Source organism: Sander vitreus, chromosome 5 (assembly GCF_031162955.1).
Source record: "Sander vitreus isolate 19-12246 chromosome 5, sanVit1, whole genome shotgun sequence".
Classification (NCBI taxonomy): Eukaryota; Metazoa; Chordata; class Actinopteri; order Perciformes; family Percidae; genus Sander; species Sander vitreus.
In genome coordinates this window covers 18,021,677-18,039,067 of record NC_135859.1, presented here as the reverse complement: position 1 = coordinate 18,039,067, position 17,391 = coordinate 18,021,677, and the positions used below count along the sequence as shown (strand labels likewise).

Genomic DNA, 17,391 nt, shown 5'->3' with positions numbered 1-17,391 from the left:
ATGAGCCCTGTACTTACCTACAGCTCCTCCCACCAGAGCCTTCACCCCAAGAGCCATTCCTTCCACAAACTCCTCAGGCCCCTGGATGGCTCCCTGAAATTTTTTAATAATTTTAAAAGCTGTTCACAATCTATGGAGTCCTACAATATATTTAAAGATAGAGTGTCATGTACATGTTCTCCTTAAATAATGAGCACTAAACTTGAACCTTTTTTTTTTTAAATTTATATACCACAACATTGATTTTTGCTCTTGTCATTACTTGTATTACAATCCTACCTGATAAGGCTCATAAAAGAAGGCTTCCACTCCCTCTGACAGTCCTCTGATCAGTCCAAAAGGATTTCCAAGTACATCCAGGCCCAGCACCAGCACATACATCTGTTTAATAGCCTGCAATATGCATATATAAAAACTGGTAAGCTGAGTTGTAGCCAGCACTTGGTTGGTTTTGGTTTAATTCTGCACATATTTCATACATAATGCCTTGAGGGATAAAAACAATTAAATGACACACTTCTGCAGTTTCTGGGTGACTATGGCTTTGTCATTGGGCATGTGTTTTACCTGCTTGGAATAATGTCTGATGACCTCCCATTGTAGCTGCTGGGTGGTACAAAACTGGAAGGTCAACTCGAAGAAGGCCAGCCTGAAATCAGTGACAGAGTTAATCAAGTAGCAGGGACTCCTCCAACAACAAAATAAAAAAAAACTTTTTCTCTATTTGGGCCTTCACATGCATTCATACTTAAAGACAACGTCCTGCACATCAGTGAGTGTGGCGCCGATACTCTTCAGCAGCAGGTTGAGGGACTGGACAGGAATGAGCTCCTTATCGCGCTTCTCCTTCAGGCCGTCGTCTCCTCCCGTACTCAGAGAGAAACTCAGGTGCAGCTGCAAATTAAAAAAACATGACTAAGCGTGGCTGTTTCAGGTGTTAAACTCACAACAGAAATGTACTATGTAGCTGTCAGTGTTTGGAATAACGCCGTTTAAAAGAACGGCGTTAGGTAACAACGTTATTTTTTCAGTAACGGGGTAATCTAACTAATTACTTTTCCCGTCGTTACAACGCCGTTAACGTTACTGGACGTTAAATGCGGTGCGTTACTATGCATTGATTGAATAAACTGTGTAATACGACCACACCCCTGGCTCACAGCTAGTGAGGAGGTGGGTTAATAACGAGGTAAGCAATTATGATTGGCTAAGGCAGAGTCATGTTTCATGGTAGCCAATCAGAGCCAATGTTTTTACACACACGCGCCACACACGCGCCACGCACACACACACACACACACACACACACACACACACACACAAGCTACAGAGATTCGATGAAGCAGCAGAGATGGCGAGTCAGGAGCAATCCGATGAAAAGTTGGCATTTTCAAGGTGGAGATATAAGCACTACTTCAAATTCATTGTGGTCAAAGGCAAGAACGTGCATGTAATGTGTACATTATGTCCAGGAGCGAAGACTTTGTCGACATCCGTTGTAAGTAACTCTAATTTAATGAAGCATCTCACAACGACACACACATCTACAAAGCTAGTGGCCAAAAACACCGATACCTCCACAGATGATAGCTCACCATCCACTAGCAAAGAAGGGCTCGGAGCAAAGTCCTCCAAGCAGCAAAAGCTAGATCGTTCTGCCCCACAACAAAAAAACTGCTAAAAAAAAATCCAAATTCTTTGACATATAGCAACTTTTTTTTTTTTTTTAACAGTAACGCAAATAGTTACTTTCCCTGGTAACGAGTTACTTTTATTATAGAGTAACTCAGTTACTAACTCAGTTACTTTTTGGAACAAGTAGTGAGTAACTATAACTAATTACTTTTTTAAAGTAACGTTCCCAACACTGGTAGCTGTGTCTTGTAAATTGATTTTGATGTTGTTCTATTCATGTTTTTTCCCCATTCCAACAGTAAATACTTAACTTTTTTTTTCACACATACTGTACAAACCTTGATGGGGGAAATGTGGAAGTACTCATAGAGGCTGATAGGAGAGGTGTCAGCAGCAGAGACATGGTTTAGTTCTGTCTTTATATACTCTATGTCCTTCTCAAACAGTTGCACCTAGAGGAATGAGACAAGCACAATTAAACTGGCACAGAAAACAAAAGTCAGAATGGATCTCAATGACTCTTCAAGTCACTGAAGATCATACTAATGTATCACAGATTCTGAACAAAACACAGGGTGTGTTAACTGTCTTTGGATATGTGAGTATTTTACCTGTTCTGAGTTCATGATGCTGGCATTCTCAGGTGTGAACAGGTCAAGGATGGCATAGAGGAAGCCCAGATCAAGCTTTAGATCCATCTCCTGAATCAACACCTTGAAGTACCTGAGGTGGACAGACATTCCCATCACCATTTTGGAGCAAAACTAAGAAAAGAGTTAATCTATGAATTGTATTCAAGAATGTGGCTACCATTTAAAGCATTACAAATACAAATGGGTTTCAGGGCAATGGGATTATAGGGAGTAGATCAGAATCAAAGTATAAAATCTATTAGCAGATGTAAAACAGAGCACACATATAGTATACAGCACATCACAACAAACAGTTAAGTGAAAGAAGAATCAAATGAAAAACAATTACTTGATGCGAGAGATATCAGAGTGCCCTGCGGTTCTGGTAACAATGCTGATATCAGTTAGAGGTTTGGGTTCTGTAATAAAAATAAAAACCATATTACAGACTGAAACACTGCATACAAGCAGCACATAACGCTAAATTAAACATGACATACAAAGTGAATTAACAGACCTGAATCCATGGTGATAGATTTTGGCAGTTTTACAGGATAGAAAACATAGGGGAAGATGGCTCCTGAAAGCTGATTCTGGATCTGTAGGAGGAAAGCATGTATACTTAAAGTGAATAGAAAAAAAAGAACTAAGGACTCAAGATGCATTGATGAACAAACGCTGAAGAAGGCAATTGGATGACTTGTACTGTAATACTGACATGGATATATTCAATCTTTAATTTTAATATTTGACTTCTTTTTACCTGAATGCGGTGGATTTGGACCCGGTAGGCACTCTGTCGTGGTGAGACGCTATACTCCACCTTCACCCCAGGCAGGAAGTGTCTCCTGAGATATCCCTCAGACGGCTGCAGCATCCGCATATCCATGCCATTAGGAGTAAAGGACACCTGGAGGACAATTTAAAACACCACATGATTGAACACATAGGCCTGCAGATAATGATTATTTTCAACAATTATCCACCTGTTATTGCAACTTTTTAAAGTCAATTTTATGAATATATACCCTCCATGGGTAAAGTGAAATGGACAGATTTCATTTTGTACTATTATTAAATCAATCACTTGTTACTAGATCAAATCAGGAGAGTTGAATAAACAGTAATTAGTCTCTAACCTGGAAGTTGTTTTCCAGGTCGACGATGGCGTGGTCTACGGGTCCAGCTTCAGTGTACTTTTTGAAGCTGTTCTCCAGCATCTCAGCTTCTTTAGTAGTCAGAGTCTTCCACCGATTCTTCTTCTTAGGCTTTATTTCCCACACCACATCAGAGCTGTGACAAGAAAAGAGACACCAGCGAGTGTAAAATCATTACATGGAATAGAGCTTCAGGATCAACCAGGAGTGGCCAAACATCATGCAAATACATAATGCATCTTATTGCAGTATTATGTTGTGTAGAGGACTACATGATTTATAGGTTCTGCTGCTACTGTTATTCCACAGTTATATTAAACACAGCACCCTCTTCTGATATATGTGCATCTTCAATTTATCTGACGTTGAGTGTTCATTTTTCAATTTCTAATTTTTTGCTAGACCCGTATATTATAAAATAAAATGTAATTCTGTATTTTTGCCATGGCACGAGCACAAACTGCTGCTGTGGCCCATTTTTACCGACTGTCACTCACTCACTCACTCACTCATGCTGAGCTGAGGATCGGTGTGTAAGGAGACATAACATTCAGTGGAACAATAACTATGTCAAGGTTGTATAAAATTAAGATCATCCAGCATACAAACATGTAACAAAACACAAATAAGATGATTGATGTAACTTGTCTGGCCAACAATTACATTTCGTATGAGCCAATAATGTCAGAGGCTGGATGTTTTTGGATAATCTCAACTGTATATCAGAGAACGGTATGTTGACTTGTAATACTATTTGCAAAATGGGCACAATAGCACATCACTATCACAACCCATACACATTTGGATACATTGACTTGGCAGTGAGCCATAGTCATAAAATGAACCTGGCCAGGTTATGTGCTTTTTATTACATGTGTACACAAGTGTATGTTGCTTGTTATCTACCTTGTGATCCCAATAAAGGAGATCTCCTGGCCGCTGCTGTTGTTGACCAGAGAGACGCCCACGTTCTGTAGCGACAGGATGATTTCCTGTTCGGCCAATTGTGCCTTCTCGCTCTCACAGAGCAGCTTGTAGATTCGTTGCTCCTCAGTGAACAGCACGACGCGCTGCAGACCTTTGGATCAACAACAAAACCAAACCATAATGATATAACACACCAAAGGCAAATTCTTATTATCCCTTCCCACCTTCAGGATCATTTACAGCATTGTGTCCCTAAAGCTGGTAGGAATTCAGTGATTATTTAATTAATCAAGGATGAACACGAGCAATGTGATCAATACGCCACCTTGTTGTCTATTTGTCCTGTAAACTGTATTTCTTTGTATTCTTCTAGCATGTGTGATCTTAGTATATGACAACATTCATGCACTGACAATAAACTGGCAATTGTGAAGATTATTTTAAGTGAATATAAGACTGTAAAATAAAATTACAGAATGCATTTAGGTGGTCTGGGCATTTCATTTCAAGCTGCTTGTACTTCACCTTCATAAAAGGAGATCACAAACAGTTTCCTGTCATTGTTCATGTCCTCACGCAGGTCCTAAAGATGCAAGAGCAGACAAACACACATACCGTTTAAACAAACATCATAGTGTCTCATCCATATATGTTTTGACATTTTGTCAGCAATATTATCCACTGCCACTATAATGTTGGCTTCACCTAAAATTTGTAAAACTATATATTTCAAAAAAGTGAGGCTCAAGATGTTTTTTGGATTTGGCACAGATAGCATGCAACACAGGGAAATATATATCTCGAAATTAGCATAGAGCCATTGAGGTAGATATTAGGAGTGCATTTACTGAATGACCTATTACTATCACACATTTAGCTAACAATGCAGGGTATTTTGTTTGTTTTCTAAAATGTAAATACTTGGGCATAGTAAAAGTAGTAAGTGTGATGTCTACAAGGTCTTTGTGTAAGGTAACGAATGTATATTGCTTTAACGCTGAAAGCAGACTAATTCCTACGATCTGCTGGAAAGGCAAAGTCAGCCGCACCTTTACTTTGGACAAGGTGAGAATCAAGGTGTCTGTTGAGTAAACTAATAAATTGATAAATATTGTATTATTCCTCAACCACAAACATTGTGTCTCAGGTACAGGACAGTACCTTCTCACTCTTTAGCTTCCCACTGTAAGTACCACACTTCCAGCAAAGCTCTCGGGACCCAGTGGGTTCAGTCCAGGTGTAGTGCACAGCTTTCCCAGGCTCCAGCTCCTCCTGCTCCGCCTCCTTCTGAGAGCTGCACGCACAAGAAACCCACCCAGACACACACATGCTGTATATATCAGTAACATTACTTATAACTACTAAAATCAAGGAATAATATTCAACTGATTTGAGATGACAATAAGCAAATAATGCAAGACGACTGTAGAGTAAAACAATAGGACAATATAACAGAGCCCAGCCACCAAGAATATAACACCATTACAACCATCAAATCCAAAGAACCTGTCCGACAGTATACACAAACAATTTGCATCAACATACAGAAATAGACAGTATGACGGCCAAACACCTAAAAGTTCCCAATACCTCCAATGTAGAGATACGGTTTAAATATGAATGTTACCCTGATACTGATCAAGACAAAGCAGACATAAGAAAACAAAATAAGCATTCATTTACAGATAGAGATGGAAAATAACAGAATACTAGCAAGCAGAACTACTGGAAGAAGCAGGAGGTGTGATTCCACTGGCAGAATCCCATCCATTCAACAGCATTCAGAGCTAATGCTAAGTAAAGATGATTTAAAACTTGATAAGAGATCAGAGAAACATGGTAATACATGAGTAAATGGGTTTAGATGTCTAACCTGCTCCTTTCACTCTCCCCCAAATGGTCCTTAAACATTTCTAGCAAATCAATAAAAAAAAAAAAGTACAAGAAATTTCCAAAGTACGATTACTGCACAACAATGTCTTAAACCTAGATTGTGTAATTTTTTTGAGTTGATTCTTAGCAAAAAACCCTTTGTTCTTTCACAAATATGTGTTCATTCATGTGTAATTACTTCCACCAACTAATCAAAGTATTCTCGTCAGCGTAGAATCTGCCATTCAGAATACATACGAGCGAGTCGCTCGAATGACGGCAGCCATGTAGCGCCTCCATGTTTAAAATACATTAGCCAAAGAGGGACATACCTCCACCATTCGCGCAGTGGCACCGTGACGAATGCCAGGGGGAGATTACTCGCCAGGGAAGCGACAAAGAGAATTAAAATGACAACGCGACAGGCAAAGCAACAAGGCCAATTAGAGTGGCTAGAACAGCTGCGTGTAAACGATGGCGATACTAAGAGCTAATTTCGGGTTCGGCCACCGTAGGAGTTGAAACGCGCTCGGAATGGGAAGGGCTAGAAAGTAATATTCAGTTGGTTGTCATATACAATTTCACCACTAGATGGAAGAAATTCTTACACAATGTAGCTTTAAGATATAATTTTTGACAAGGCTGATACGGTATTTATTTCTCATTGGTAAGGGTGAGGAGCAGATTACACAGACAAACCAGAATCAGAGCTGAAGCAGTCTTCTTCTACTTATCTTTACCTGCACTCGTGATCTGACCACACTCTGCACTCAAGTGTGATGTCATATTAAAGTGACTGTGACATTAGCCCTATAATGTTACAACAACTCATATTTATGTGCTGCAGCATTTATGTGTTTCCGCCCTCTTGGCTGCCCCATAAAGCATTAAAAAGTATTTGGATCTTACTTGATTTGGAAGCGTTTTCATGCTATACTTAATTCTTCAACCTGGTGTCATCCTACTCCCTCCCTCATTTAGCATAAGCGAGCCGTTACAATAGCTATCTGAAACCACTCATATTTAGCCATTCTTAATTCTCTATTTTTTTCTGAGTTCAGAGTGTGTCAGAAGAGTTCCCTCTTTTTATATTTTTCTACCTGTCCTCCTCCACTGAGAAGGAGAGGTTGAGTAGCTCGTCAGCCACCCACGAGGATTCTGCCCGGGCGCTGCAAGACCCACAACACAAAAAGATAAATCGCTAGTATCAGAAAAAAAAACATTGTTACTTTTAACTAAACCGTTTCAGGCTGCTGCAAGACAAAAAGAGTATCGTCATTCAGCAATTATGCAAAATACATATCAATGAAATGCAAATATGAATGTTGTGCAAAGAATTGTTAGTAGAATTAAAACCTGCTGTTTACAAAGTGAGTAATATCAAAAGACAACATAATTCAAATGAAACTTGGAGCACTTTGAAAGCACATTTACAGAAAACACTATGAAAGCTATGAAATATAATGAAATATAGCAGTAGGAAATGTAATGAACTTGTTAATTGAACATAACAGGTTCCAAGCAAACAGAATTTTCTACAAAGGTTTGTTTAAGTCTTGAATTTTGCTTAATCAAAATGAAGTATGTACTTCCAATCCATCCTCAGCAAATACTTGCTTAAAGTATTTAGTGTTAACACAAAACTGCACGATTATTTATTTTCTTCCAACTGGCCTTCTATTCCCTCACCTCTGATGGAACTGCAGAGTCTGGTCTTTTGTGCCGTTGATAATGAGGAAAGGGGCTGCGCCGTTGTGATACTCAGAGAAACGGATTGTGGCTGAGTGCTCTGACAAGTTCACATCTACAGTGATCCCACCCACCTGCAGGAAAAAAGAACAGTCTACATACAGTATAATAGTAGTATATAAAGTATAAGAGCTTCTTACATTTTCTGGAAGCCAATGATATCAGAACTAGACATACCTGAACATCAACTATCACAGATCGAAAGTATTAAGTGCATCTACAGTGCATCTTGTAATAAATGACTTAACATGAAGGGACAACACTTATCTTTGTGTCTACTTACAGAGTTGTCCAGATGCAGCAATAGGCAGTTTTCTGGTCGTGTGAAGTCAATAGTCCGAGGAGGCAATAAGCAACCCTGCACTTTGATTCTTAGCCGCTTTGTGTCATTCTCAGGCCAGAAGGGAATGGCTGACTATATGTGGAATGAAACAAAAAAGTTAAACAACACTATTCATCTGAAAATGTTACACAGTAAATCATTCAGTGTTTGAAAAACCCAACCTGTACATCTATTATAAGTAACGGATCTTCCTAAGCCAGACGTTTGTTTTAAAAGTTAAAAGAATTTAAATGTTTAACATGTCAAGAATTAATAGTACAAACAATATTACTGTATTTGATATTAGTGAGAGTGAAAACTATATGACTTTGTGGTATTCATTTGTTGCTGCCATTATAGTGAATGTGTACAGCATTTAAGTACATTATAATTCACTGGCTATATATTATTGGCTATAATTCAACAGCAGCATTCCAAAAAAATACATATGCAAACAGTAATGGGTTTGGCTCTGACCTGTTCTGGCTTAGCCTCGGTCCAGTTGTCCTGCCCCTCTTCACATATGAAGACGCTGTGCTTGGTTCTGTTGACCAGCATGTAAAACGGCACGAAGGTCACGATGCGGGTCAGACTGAAACTGCTCGCATCAATCTTCACACCAACCTAGGGTCATTCAGACGTCACACAAATAATACAGATGACGATTAATATATCAATAACAAAAACCTGCCAGTTACATACAAAAGCCATTTAAAATTCCAGTCAATACATCTGGCTTTTTAAATAAAGCATATGTGACAGTATGCCTGAATAAATGTTTGTCTGAATATATCAAACTCTGTGGGAGAATCTTACCAAGTAATCTTTGAATCGGCCTTTACATTTGACATCTCCATGGCTACCAACTGTATCCAGGGAGAAATCGTCAGAGAGTTCACTGTCTGAGATCATAAGACGGACCTGAGGGATAAACATCACATTCAAATACATTAAGAAATTACAGCAAATGGTTATGGATATGGATATTTGGATCATCTTAATGTTCCAGAGTCTAAGCAAAAGAAACATTGACTTTAAGTTGGACTCAAAGCTACAGTATTTTTTAAGGGTTGTCCATGATTAGTTTCTTAGTTTAATAACAACTAGTGCAGTGCCATTTCAAAACATGGCTGGTTGGAACGGGCTGATTCCAGCTTCCTCCAAAACCATTGTACTCTACTACTTACAGAAGGACCTCAAAGCACTTAATATGCAACTTAACTGTCTACTACTGACTTCCTGTGTACTTCTACTTCATAGGAAAACATGGTTCAATCAGGCTCAGTTTGGCTGCGGCTCATCTGGAGATTCGGCATGTCCCCTTTTTTTTCCCGTGTAGCAGTCACATATCGTGGCTGTTTTAGGCGATGTGGCCCGGGCGGGTGAAGCAGGGAACGCGGCTCAGCAGCGTGCAGAACGGCCATAGAAATGCATGCAACTGCCAGCAACAAAACAATGTGCTGGAGAGTCCGGGCATTCATCTACCAAGTGTTTGTGTACGATTAATTTTATCATTTTCATGTAGGGCAGACTGCAATCAGTTTTTGGCGGATGGCCACTTTTTGGCCAGTGAACCGCAAACAATGAGCCTTCTAGGGATGTAGCAAATCCCCAGCCCTGCTGGGAGACACACACACACTCAGAGATTCGTTGATTTATAGTTAGATGATAGGATTTCTTTAACTAATTCACTTCACACTTTAGCATTAAGCTCTCACCATAAAGCTGCATAATACAAATCATTTCATTTTTTTTCCCGAGATATCAAATTGAAAACATTAAATAAACTTTGTTCTTTCAACTAACTCTTTCTAACTCTTACCTTATTGTTTTTCAGGAAGTAACGAGGCTTGAAGGAAAAGAGCAGGGGCATGTCGTAGTCCAGGGGGTGTTTTCGGTGGATATCATCAGCCTTGTACTGCAGCAACCTGCCCGTCTTGTTCAACATCCAATATGGTGAGTGGATAGCAACCACCATCTGTCCCAGGTCATATTTGACATGCACTGCTATATCCAACTCAGCCCTCTTACTCTCTGTCCCTTCACCATTGTTTTCGTCATTCTCTCGTAGAGACTGGAACACTATGAAGGTGATCTCTTCCTGGTCACTGTGGAGACTGTATGACAGGATGATTTGTTTATTCTTATGAGAAATGTGATATATATATATATATATATATATATATATATATATATATATATATATTAGGGGTGGTACAGTTCATGAAAAAACATCCGATTCGGAGCGTGTGTGTGTCGCACGGTTCGTCAGTACACTGTTAATGTGCACTAACCACTTACTGCCGTAGTGCCCACTTTCGACACCTATGTTAAAACACTTACTGGAAACGACAAGGGGGATGACCGTGACGAATGCAACACATGGCAGCTGATTGGACGAACGCCTCACGTGGTTCTTGCTGCTCCCGAATTTCAAAACAGACTCTAATGGCGTCTCGTTCTGAATACAATCTCGTATTTTACGAAAATAGTTCACCAAAAAGTGTTCCTGAAAACATTTTAAGCGAGAAATAGGCCATACAGTTGCTGAATCTGTCTTCTTCTGACGTTTTTTTGATAGACAAAAGTCAGTTTAAAAGATTTTCGTCAGATTTTGAGAGGCGCCGAGCCGACTGCTCCTCAAGTGGAGTGTGGCGTGCTGCAGGTCACGTCACATTCAGAAATGTCAAGTGGGAGAGATAAGGAAGGCTGCCCGGAGTTGGAGGATGCGCCAGCGTCGTATATAGTCTGGTGTGTGGGAACATTTTGGATTTCATGTTAGCTATGATGACAGCGGAAATAAAACAATAGATAGAACTGCCACTGTATGCATGTATTGTGCAACATGAATTCAATATGCTAATTTTAGCTATATAGCATATGCTATAGTATATTTCTGGAGTGTTAAAGATTAAAAGAAAAAATAACAAGAACCGTACAGAACCTAAAACCGTGACCCTAAAACCGTGATACGAATCGAACCGTGGATTTTGTGAACCGTACCACCCCTAATATATATATATATCTCAGTTCCTGTGTTGTAGGCTTAAAAACATAGTATCTGGGAACTGTGGCCCTACGTTACACATAATTACCTTGAGTTATGACCAATATGCTCAAAATATGTAGACAACAAGAACACAATAACAATGGGAAATTAAAACATCAACAATGAATGAAACTGAAGTCAAACCTGTACTTAGCAGACCAGTTCTGATCAAAGTAGTTCAGTAGGCAAAGATGGAGACTTGATTGGTTGATGACTGCAGTGTGAAGCTGAGCAGAGTGGCCTGGGTTCAGAGTGGCCTCAGGGGCAGAAACTCCACTGTCCTGTTGAGTAGCAGGCAGAGAGGGACATTGAGTTCAGCTGTGATTCTTAAGTATCAGATTTTATGTTTTTGGCCAAAAAAGCACAGCATTAAATCTGATAACATTCTGTAAAAAACAGAACAAAGCAATTCCCTCACTCAATTTAGAGCTTGTACCACGTTGGTATGGTGAGAAATCCAGGAAGAGTAATATTTACTGTACTTAATATTAATCATGTAAAATCATGCACACCCTTTGTATTACAGGGACCATGACGGTGAATTTGCACATCTTCCCTTCAAACTGTGTACACATACTGACAATTTTCTTAAGCATAGCATATTTTTTGTATTTTTAGGTATCTATCTTCCAGGCAGCAATACAGTTGCAAGCAGAGACTTAAGGCTTAAACATCGGTGATCTGATATTTATCTCATAGAAAGCAACACATTCACAAGCTGTGGTGGAAAAAAAATAGAACCCAAATTCACAAGCTGTGGTCTTAAAAATATAACCCAAAAGATAAACAATAAGCTAACATGAATGCTGTCCTGTCAATATGACACATCATACCTTTAGTTTGTAAGAGATGGGGTAAGGCAGCAGGTTGCGTAGCAGCATGGAAGGCCACAGGTGAAGCACAAAGGGCACATCAAAGTTCTCCCCAACACCACCCGTATGTTTGAATGTCACAGCATCTTTTACTGGCACCATGTTGACCATCAGCACACCACCCTGATCTCCACGGCGATGGCAGGTCTGCTTGAGGCATGTCTCAGGCTGCTGGTTGCTGACGTCTTCGTAGCTGAAACCTTCTGAGCACTCAAACTGCTCACCCTGGTCGTCAGCGTCATTCTCGGTTATCGGCCGTAGGCTCAGCTCAGACCTAAAGGGGGGGCAGCAGAGAGCAGATGTGGATAAAGTAGTATGTACCCCTTTATAGCCCTTTCACACTGAGGGCTGACCCAGGGTTGACTTTGTGTTTGAAAGGGTTAACCCACGTTGATCGACTTGGCTTCACACCCAGGGCGGGACAAATTATGTCATTTGTTTGATAAAGGAGGGGGGCAAGGGTGGGGGGGGGTGTCACAGACTGCGCACACTTTAAAAAACCAACAACAACATACTGTGCTTTACACTGGGTTTTCACAGGCAGATTCAATAACAGCAGAGTTCAATTCACTCCCTATGAGAACAGCGGTATGAGGGAAGACCGCTGACAGTGGCGAAAGTGCCCGGACGTCCACTGCTCTGCCCAAGTCAACGTTGGAGAACGGTAGCGGAGTTGCAGTTCGAAAAAAAGCTGCCTGTGAAACCCAGCGTTAGAACATAAACATATGCAAATAGGTTTTATTAAATTATTTCATTCATAGCACAGCTAAGCCTATCTTTACTTTTAATATTATTAAAGAGACAAATGCTCTCCCTTCCTCCTAAAATGGTCGTAAATCGATAGAGTAGCCTACTTCCTTGTTTACTGATGAACCTGCAATGAATGAAATGAAGAAGAGGAAAATGAAACTACATGATCGTCAGTCTCAACAAAATGTATGTTTGTTGGTTATTCATTTGTTCTTTAGAACGTAATCGAAAGCGTACTGTACAATGAGTAATTCAAGAACTAAACATCAGTTCTGGTGGTGTACAGCTGGACTGGAGTATGTGACATTAGCTGTTCACTGAATATGATCTTTACAGCCCCTGCCCATTTCTAGTGCGTAAGGTAATTTGTATACTCAGGTTGCATCTAAATTATCATAACCAGGGATAAACATGTGTTGACTGGTTTGATTTGAATTGACAAAAAAAGGGCTGAACATGGGTCAGATAACCCTGGTAGGACCCTGGTTATTGGTGTGAAAGAGGTATCAATGAAAGTGAGATTAAGAGAGACAGAGGAAAAGGGAGACAAAAAAGAGACAGTATGAAAATGTAAGTGTAGATGTGCAGGCTTGTTAATGTGTTTGCCCTCACCTATAGGAGTCCAGAGGCACACAGAACTCTTCAGTAGGGAGAGCTGTACCCAGACATGTTGCTCCTTCAAAAACTTTGAATGGGATTGAGAAATGATTGATGATCTGCATAAAAGGAGAGAGACAATCAAGATCAATCAAGTTTATTTTTTATTTTTTTTTGTATTCCAGTTTGATCTCTAGTGCTATTCTATTTCAATACATAAAGTTCTACCTGTGCTGGGACTGCATTTTCATTTATATTGAAAATAATTAAATTATGAACTTGATATGCCATTATAAAATGAAGTTTGCAAAAGATCCAGTAGCAGATCAATGTTTATTGAAGGTAAGGTGTACTTTATATTATCATAACACACCATGACATATTTTTCACAGATAAGATAAACATATGTTTAAAAATGAGTAAACATGTCTAAGATAATCAGTGTAGTACCTGGAAAGGAGAGCGGATCTTGATGTACTTGCTGCCCTCCACAGAGTAAATCTGACAGACCAAGAAACGAGTGACTCCTGAGTCTTTGTGCATTACACTGTACATTCCCCTGCCCACCTTGATCAGGGGGATCACACTGGCTGAGGTGTGGCCCATGGGAGCTGGAGGGGGCAGAAGAAATAAGAGAAGTTTGTATGCGTTTGGCTAAGTATTTTATTTTGACATTTGTCACATTAGTTTGATGAACAAAAACAACAAGAAATACAGGGGAGGGAGAGGGGATGGATGACAACATTCATCAGAGAAGATAATTACCTTTTTTTTAAAAGCATATTATTATTATTATTATTATTATTATTATTATTATATTAAAAGCATACACCAACAATTAGGTCATCATTTAAGAAATGAAATATCCTTTTATCATTTACATGTTGAGTTGTGCTTTACCTTAATTGGAAGTCAAGTTGACTGCATGTGCATACACAGTATAATTGTGTACACAGGTTCATTTAACTTACTAGGCTGTATGTAGTAGTCCTTTTCACTCAAGGAGATCATGGCTGAGAACTGGTCGGAGTCAGTTGTGGTGGAATAGTTCATCTCCAGGGTTTCCCCATGCTGCAGCTTCACCATGCCGTTGGTGCTCTGCTGGCCGATTGGACAAAACATTGCACTGTGGTGGACGGACACTGGCAGACCCAGGCGGTTTTTTACTACAAACGGAGCTTCATCCTTTTGGAAGGAGTCAGCTGTCTGTTTTGCAGCCTCTGCAAATGCCTGGGGAAAGGCAAGAACAGGAACACTATAGATGCCTATCCTTAAGACTTCCTAATCAAATCAGTACAGCCCTTCTCTTACCGTGCCCAGGTTACTCAGCATGGCCAGACCACACTTGGAGAGGGTGATGTTGAGCTGGTCTTCACTGCTGATGACGATGGCTGTCTTATAGTCTGGGACATTGCAATCCACTTCATCTGACAAACCTGTGTACTTCACTGGCTTCTTCTTCATCTGGTTATAGGATAGTGAAACGTTAAAAACACTGTGTGCATGTACATACACTGGGCATAGTGTATGTGTGTGTGTGTGTGTGTGTGTGTGTGTGTGTGTGTGTATATCAGTACCTTCAGTTTCAGTCTCCATGATTTGAAACCATCTCTTGTCTCATCTTCTAAGGGCTCTAGCAGTGGTTCCCACACTCCCATCACCTCATTGTAATAGTGAACCTAAAGATAAAACACAAAACAAAACACAAGAACACTTTAGTAACCTTTACAGCCACGAGTTCTGACTATAACAAGCTGGAATATGTTTGAAATATTGTGGTAAATTACCATCAATAGGTTTATGGAAAGTATAAGTTAAATGGACTAAACAATATCAAAAACACAGAAAACAACTGCAAGAGTCAAACATTATTTTAGGGCTTTTTTACAGTGAAATGTTAATGTTAGAATTAGGATAAGGTCCTAGGATAAAGTTTAGGAAATAAAGATTGTGTGTGTGTGTGTGTGTGTGTGTGTGTGTGTGTGTGTTACCTCCAGATTGAGCTCGCTGTGTAAGTTAATAAGTGTGGACCAGTTTGTGACATCTCCCTGGAAGGAGGACTTGGCCAGAAGCATGGGGATAGTGTGGTGTCCCACTCCAGCCTCCAGAGTCAGACAGATCGATTTGATGGCCACCTGCAGAGATGGATAGCCAATGAAATGACACAACCTCTTCTTATGCATCAAACTGGAATACCTTTTATCTGTATAGAATAAAATACCATTGCAAAATAGATCAAGGGTTTGTGCTATAAATGTGACCAAATTAATAAATACAAACTGCAAAAAAATCCTAACTGACTATATAGCATACAATCCACAACACAGGATTATCAGTTGAGTCACAATGCAGCCAAATACCTGTAATGACTCTCCCTGTGGTATCAGTGGAGCCAGTGACGCTGTATCTTCATCCCCCTCCTCTTCTAGGAACCAGAGTTTAAGCTCCTTCCAGGGCCGCTTCCGCCACAGGTCCACAGGAACAGGACTATCCAGCTCCTCAGGGGTCTCCGCTGTGGGAGTCAGTGCAGACTGGATGGTCATCACTGTTTTGATGATGATCGGAGATACCTGGGCAGAGAGTCAGATAGCAGAGATATACAACTGTTTTATACCAATTTCATAGTTCAAAGCTACATTTTAATGTTTCTAATCTTACAAATGGTGAACTTTCTTTGCTTCAACATTTGCTTTCACTTGATGCCACAATTTCCATCGACGGAGGCTGATACAAACCTACTGTATATGAGTTAAGATGATATGTGTTGCCTAGCTCTGACAATTATTAGAAAACATGCCACTCTGAAAAGCTCTATGCTTCTTATAAACCAACACTGACCTGTGAGAAAACTACTACATGAGAGGGACACTTGAAGTGTGTCATGATCATCATTTTCTGTATATGTAAGATAGTGTAACCAGACTGTAACCAACTGGCTGACTGTATGTCTCTTTTAATGAAATGGATGCATATTAGGCAGTGAGTTAAAAAAGAGACAAGTTGGATCCCCCATTAAGGATGGTACTACAAGACACTACGGTCGGTTCAAGATGTTAAAAAAAAAGAAGCAATTTATTTGTTAACAAGGCATTTATTATCCTCCAAGTCTACATAGAACAACTAAATTATTTCACTGATTTCATTCCTGGATTCAGAATGTGTAATGATAATAATATAATAACTACCTTCAATGTGAGAGCATTGATGGAGACCTCCATAGCCTGGGGGGAGGTTGGGGACTGAGTACTCCGGAAGAACACCTGACATGGCTGCAGAACTGTGGTCACATTGTTTCTCCTCTTCTCTTTCAAGAAGGGACACGCCATCACCTAAAGAACAACCATAACAAAAAACACTTTTATATATTGGTTACTTTTGTATAAAAGATAACTTTTTAAATCTTTTGATAATCAGATTTTGCAGGGTTACATTGCAATGACAATACAAACCTTGAGGTCTTTGATAACAGCAGTCATCAATGATCCCTCTGCATCACTTTTCATCACTAGTTCACACTCTGTGGTCATCACCAGGGCCGGGGCGTCAGCACGTGTCAGGTCAGCCACAAACACAATCTCCGGGTTACGCACCTGAACATTCATCTCTGTCTTAGACACCACGGCTGGAGCTACAGCTGACAGCAGCAGAGAGCATCAGAGGAAAACATCAGGTCAGGTCGTAAGGCCATAGGGTACAAATTAGGTCTGATGAATTAAATTCTTCTTTAACTCTACTTACAGTTATAACGCACAATTTATGACCCATTATGTTACCACAGAAACACAAAAAAGATCCAAAAAATAAATTCTTCCACATGCTCTCCACTTGA

General features: G+C 39.9%; 1 protein-coding gene across 3 annotated transcripts in view; it reads right to left on the bottom strand.

Annotated features, from left to right (window-relative positions):
• The window catches only part of vps13a (vacuolar protein sorting 13 homolog A), a 47,238-nt gene that overhangs the window by 8,258 nt on the left and 21,589 nt on the right, over positions 1-17,391 (bottom strand). For 2 of the 3 annotated variants that reach the window (XM_078250826.1, XM_078250829.1), the window contains exons 39-68: positions 17,012-17,196; positions 16,748-16,891; positions 15,923-16,132; positions 15,554-15,697; positions 15,140-15,241; positions 14,874-15,026; positions 14,534-14,792; positions 14,013-14,173; positions 13,578-13,681; positions 12,177-12,489; positions 11,488-11,624; positions 10,117-10,411; positions 9,111-9,215; positions 8,772-8,918; positions 8,256-8,387; positions 7,913-8,046; positions 7,324-7,392; positions 5,513-5,645; positions 4,877-4,934; positions 4,331-4,502; positions 3,407-3,560; positions 3,031-3,177; positions 2,785-2,866; positions 2,617-2,686; positions 2,247-2,358; positions 1,974-2,087; positions 749-894; positions 568-649; positions 280-393; positions 18-93 (exon numbers count right to left, since the gene is read on the bottom strand). In XM_078250826.1, coding sequence (XP_078106952.1) covers positions 18-93; positions 280-393; positions 568-649; positions 749-894; positions 1,974-2,087; positions 2,247-2,358; positions 2,617-2,686; positions 2,785-2,866; positions 3,031-3,177; positions 3,407-3,560; positions 4,331-4,502; positions 4,877-4,934; positions 5,513-5,645; positions 7,324-7,392; positions 7,913-8,046; positions 8,256-8,387; positions 8,772-8,918; positions 9,111-9,215; positions 10,117-10,411; positions 11,488-11,624; positions 12,177-12,489; positions 13,578-13,681; positions 14,013-14,173; positions 14,534-14,792; positions 14,874-15,026; positions 15,140-15,241; positions 15,554-15,697; positions 15,923-16,132; positions 16,748-16,891; positions 17,012-17,196 — 4,254 coding nt within the window. The remainder of the gene's footprint in view (positions 1-17; positions 94-279; positions 394-567; positions 650-748; positions 895-1,973; positions 2,088-2,246; positions 2,359-2,616; positions 2,687-2,784; positions 2,867-3,030; positions 3,178-3,406; positions 3,561-4,330; positions 4,503-4,876; positions 4,935-5,512; positions 5,646-7,323; positions 7,393-7,912; positions 8,047-8,255; positions 8,388-8,771; positions 8,919-9,110; positions 9,216-10,116; positions 10,412-11,487; positions 11,625-12,176; positions 12,490-13,577; positions 13,682-14,012; positions 14,174-14,533; positions 14,793-14,873; positions 15,027-15,139; positions 15,242-15,553; positions 15,698-15,922; positions 16,133-16,747; positions 16,892-17,011; positions 17,197-17,391) is intronic. The other variant, XM_078250827.1, reaches the window with a different exon arrangement.